General features: G+C 41.7%; 1 protein-coding gene across 5 annotated transcripts in view; it reads left to right on the top strand.

Annotated features, from left to right (window-relative positions):
• Positions 1 to 4,109, top strand: part of foxn3 (forkhead box N3) — a 111,758-nt gene extending 107,649 nt beyond the window's left edge. For all 5 annotated transcript variants that reach the window (XM_048270823.1, XM_048270825.1, XM_048270824.1 and 2 more), the window contains one exon: positions 1 to 4,109. This exon is cut by the window's left edge and continues 124 nt beyond it. In XM_048270823.1, the coding sequence (XP_048126780.1) occupies positions 1 to 363 (363 nt within the window). In that variant the 3' untranslated portion in view covers positions 364 to 4,109.
• The last annotated feature ends 362 nt before the right edge of the window (positions 4,110 to 4,471 follow it).

Below are 4,471 nucleotides of genomic sequence, written 5' to 3'. Positions count from 1 at the left end.
CCCTCCTCCGGCCCCCTCCAGGGCAGCGAGGCCAGTTTCCACAGCAATGAGGCCGCCAGCGACACGGAGGACGACGACAAGAGCAAGATCAAGAAGGAGCCGCGGGAGTGGTCAGTCGACGCCTGCGCCCTCGCCCAGCACAAGAAACGGCAACACTTGCCCTCCGCCAAGGTCAGAGGTCAACGCCTGGCCAGCGACACGCTGCCGCTGAAGAAGCGGCGCACGGAAAAGCCGCCGGAGAGCGACGACGAGGAGATGAAGGAGGCCGCGGGGTCCCTCCTCCACCTGGCGGGCGTCCGCGCCTGCTTGAACAATATCACCAACCGGACGGCAAAGGGTCAGAAGGAGGCCTCGAAAAACTAAACAAAAGAGACACAAAAACAGACCTTTCAGCCTGGCCGGATCAAAAAATAAACATGGAAATAGAAAAAAAAAACATCACTTTTAATAGAATTTGCTATTTTTTTTCAGGACATCAGGTGAATTCTACTGATTTGTGGCAATACCAACAATCACTTTGTTTTCCTATCTTTATAAGTAATGTTTTTTCGAGGGTGCGTTACTTTGTTTGTTATTCTATTTTTTTTTTTGTTTTGTTAAAAGGAGATTAAAGCCATAGCAAAACCTTTATATGATGTTCAGATGATTTAGTGATAATTTAGTCTTTTTATTTTAGGTTTATTTCTTTAATTTGTTTGGCTGAAATTAAAACAAATAAAAATCAAACAGCCCCCTCCAACACACTTCAGATTCGGCACAGTTGGAAGCAGGATGCTGATTTACAGCAACAGAAAAACAAATAAAATTCAACCGCTTAATAATCTTTCCTGCAGTTACTTAGAGCAGCATAGTGGAGAGGATCGTAGTGATGTTTCGCGTAAGAACACACTGTGGGAGGCACTGTGTTAGCATTGTTAGCTTAGCGTCGTGTTCTTCCCTTCCCAGATGGTTTCCGTGGGAGACGGCTACACAGCTGTCAGTGGTTGCCTCACCTCGGGGGGGATTTCAGGGCTGGAGAGTGCCAAAGAGGACCCCACCAGCAGACAGGGCAGCCTTTGCCTGACCAGAAATGCACTAGTTTGAGAAACTGAGTGGTCACAGTTGAGATGAGAGGGAAGAGGTGTAGAACACAACGGAGGACATGTTTCTCATGTATTTCATGTGAGGTCTTCTTAGCCGATGGGATGAGGCTAGCGCAAAATTATAACACACCAATACAACGCCATAAGCCTTTAACAAGTGCTTTTTGGAGAGAGAGGGGACAAACTGAACTGTCCTTAAAACTGCCAGTCTCCTTCTTAAGCAATCATGACTAGGAACTTAGAAATCCTACTGAGGGTAGAAACGCTACCAAACCTGCCAATCATATTTTAGTGATAAAATAAGTAAAGTTCCCATGGAGGTTGTATATTTCTTTTTGTGTTTGTTTATTTGTGTTTTTTTAAAAACCCTCATGATGTAATAAGCAATTCCATCCAGTCAGGATAACGTTGTATAGAATGTCCCATTAGTCTTTCTTCTCCCTTTCTTAATTTAAGCAATGTAGCCAGCAGGACTTTCCAAATCATGTTGCATGGGTTCTGTAAAGACGAAGAAGAAGAAAAAGAGGTTTTTTTAAATCAAAGTTCATGTACGTAAATAATGTATTTAGCATGGAGCATGAATTATTTTCATATAAATAGAGAAACTAGAGAACCAAGACGGCTTCTGACGTCTGAGCTCAGAGGCTTGGACTTTCTTGTCATTTTTGTCTTAATTTGACAAAAAATTTTTTTATTTGTTTTTTTTTTTTTATTTGTTTGTTGTTCTCATTCATACTTGTTTTCAAGCTGGCATTAAAACGGATAAACCTTCTTCAGGGACAAACACAGACTGTTTGGGCATCTATCTCTGCAATATGAGGACTTCATGTTACGTAACGAGTAGGGCTAAGCCGCTCTGTCCGACTGCTTCGTGTCCACTCCACCTCCAGACAGAGCGCAGGGTCTGGCTCGGATGCGGTCCGGGTCTGGCGTGATGCCGGGTACCCTCCGGGTCAGCTCTCGTCTGCTTGCACACTTGGGCACGACCCAAGGCTCTTTACCAGCTGATTCTGGAGTGGATCAAGCTCAGATGCAGTCCAGATCTGGCTCTGATTCGGACTGAGTTGGTCTGAGTTGGACTAGATTCGGCTCTGACGCGGTTTGGGATCAGGCTCCGATCTGAATTTGATCCGTTTCAAGGTCAGCCGGCATCTGGGACACACTTTGGTCAGCGCTTTTGTTTCAGGAGAAGTTAGTAGTGAGTGTCGGTCCCCTTCCTGCATCCGGTGCTCCCAAGTTCAGTGCTTCAGTTATCTCCATTTGCTGTCAAAGTGTGCTTGTTTGGATACTGTGGATGTCTTCTGTATTTCAAGGTCTTCCATTTGTACGACACAGGAGTTTACTATACATGTTTCTTTCAGAGTATTTGCCACTGTCGATGTAGCATTGTTCAGGTGCATCACCAGTATTAGTACCTGTCATCCAGACACACACATACACAGATTCTCTCTCTCTCTCTCTCTCTCTCTCTCACACACACACACAAACACACACACACACACACACACACACACACACACGTGCACACACACACACACACACACACATAAATAGTGGAGAAATGACATGATTATAAAATTACAAGAGAGCTAAACACTCTAGTGCAGATATTTGCTTTTTCCTTCTCTGGATTGCACTAAGATGATAAGTTACAGATATTTTTAAAGTTCAGTGCCAAAGCCTATAGTGATTTGATATCTTATCTATCTCTCTATATATATGTTACCTAGAAAATGATAAATACTTGATCTGTGTGCCAGAGATCTGTCAATGATGACCTGTAGCATTTTTGTCTCTATGGGCCCTGTATTAAAGAGTGCCCTCTCTTGTTCCCAGTAAAGCGCTGTAAATTGCTCATCATGATTCGTTCTGTGTGATACTCTCACGTATGTCCGCCTTTCTGCTCATCACTCCGCACATTCAAAGTGGTTATGTTCCAGCAGCCAGCTCTCTGCAGTATGTGAAATTAATTATATATTTAAAAAAACAGAAAAAAAAGACAAAAATCGGACCTATAAGTGATCCTTTTGCCAGTCTTGCAGTCCTCTTCTTTTCCGACCCACAGGCATGCGTAGGAACAGTATTTCAGCGGTCAGTAAAGCGCCAACATTCCGTTGTACATCGTTGTTAACCCTGTTTGAAAATGTGGAAAGGCATCTGGCTTCGTCAGTGATAAAGGGCCCTAATTTGCATGATAGGCAAAGAGCAAAGTCCTACGTCTAACTAAAGCTAATTTAGTGGCTAGGCAAAATCAATTTGCTACATGATTTGAGTCAGGTCAGTGCTCCCATATGCCACATGATAGCTGTTTTTCAAGAACGAGAACTTGGCTTGCTGACAGACTTTGCATTTTGCCCGCCACGTAAATTAGTGTCCAGTAACGCTGTGACACGGTCCACACGGGCAGCCTCATCTCTGCCTTCCTCAGATGTCAACACTCACTACGTAACTTTTCCTCGAGCTTCGCACTCAGTCAATGATGGAAGATCTGCTAAATGACATACAATCAGAAAGCATTAATATTAGCCAGGCAAATAATGGTCAATTAAGAGGCAATGTCTTTTTATTATTACAAATTGTAATTATTACCTTTCACTTGTTTTGTTTTGTTTTTGTTGTGTCTTTTTTTTCTTTTTGTAATTGTTCGTTACGCTCCAAACGTTAAATGTTAACTGCCATTTTGTTTGTTAGATTGATTCCAACATCTCAAAGAAGAAAGACAGAAGGAGGGTAAACAAACTATATGATGCTGTCTGGTTTGGCATGACTATCCAACTCACTGGTCAATATGGAGACGTATTTGCATTCTATATTTTCTTGACGCGTAATCATATTGCCAAAGACAAATGATTCAAAAATATGATGTAAATATCACTGTTGTTCATTACTATGACAGGAATATGTTTCGTTTGTTTGTTTTTATGTTGTTGTTTTCCCTCTCAAACATACCATCATGTTTCTGTGCTGTATTGTCTTCCAGTTGCAATAAAAAAGAGTTGCAAACGTTGCAAAAATCTTTGAATAAGATGTTTTTGAGCTGTCTGTTTAATAATAAAGTCACCTCCTGCAGAATAATGCCCATAAGCATTGGTATGTTCACATCATGAGAGGGGTGGTGGGCTTAACAGTATTCTCCTTACAGTTCACAAAAGATGCAAAGAAATATTAAGGTAGAACTGCTCCCCTTTCATCTCCTTAAAGATCTTTCAACATCTCGTAATTTGTAATATTTATAAGTCACATGGATAAGACGTTAAAACATTGCTATTAACGAACATAAAGTGAGGCAATGTACTATGTTATTGATGGTTACTATTAATAATAGTGCCAAAAGGGTCACTGTGGTTAATGGATTAGTTCATATGAACAAACCGTGAATATCACTTTAT

This window comes from Alosa alosa, chromosome 19 (assembly GCF_017589495.1).
Source record: "Alosa alosa isolate M-15738 ecotype Scorff River chromosome 19, AALO_Geno_1.1, whole genome shotgun sequence".
NCBI classification, from domain to species: Eukaryota; Metazoa; Chordata; class Actinopteri; order Clupeiformes; family Clupeidae; genus Alosa; species Alosa alosa.
This window is presented reverse-complemented; position numbering and strand designations above follow the sequence as displayed.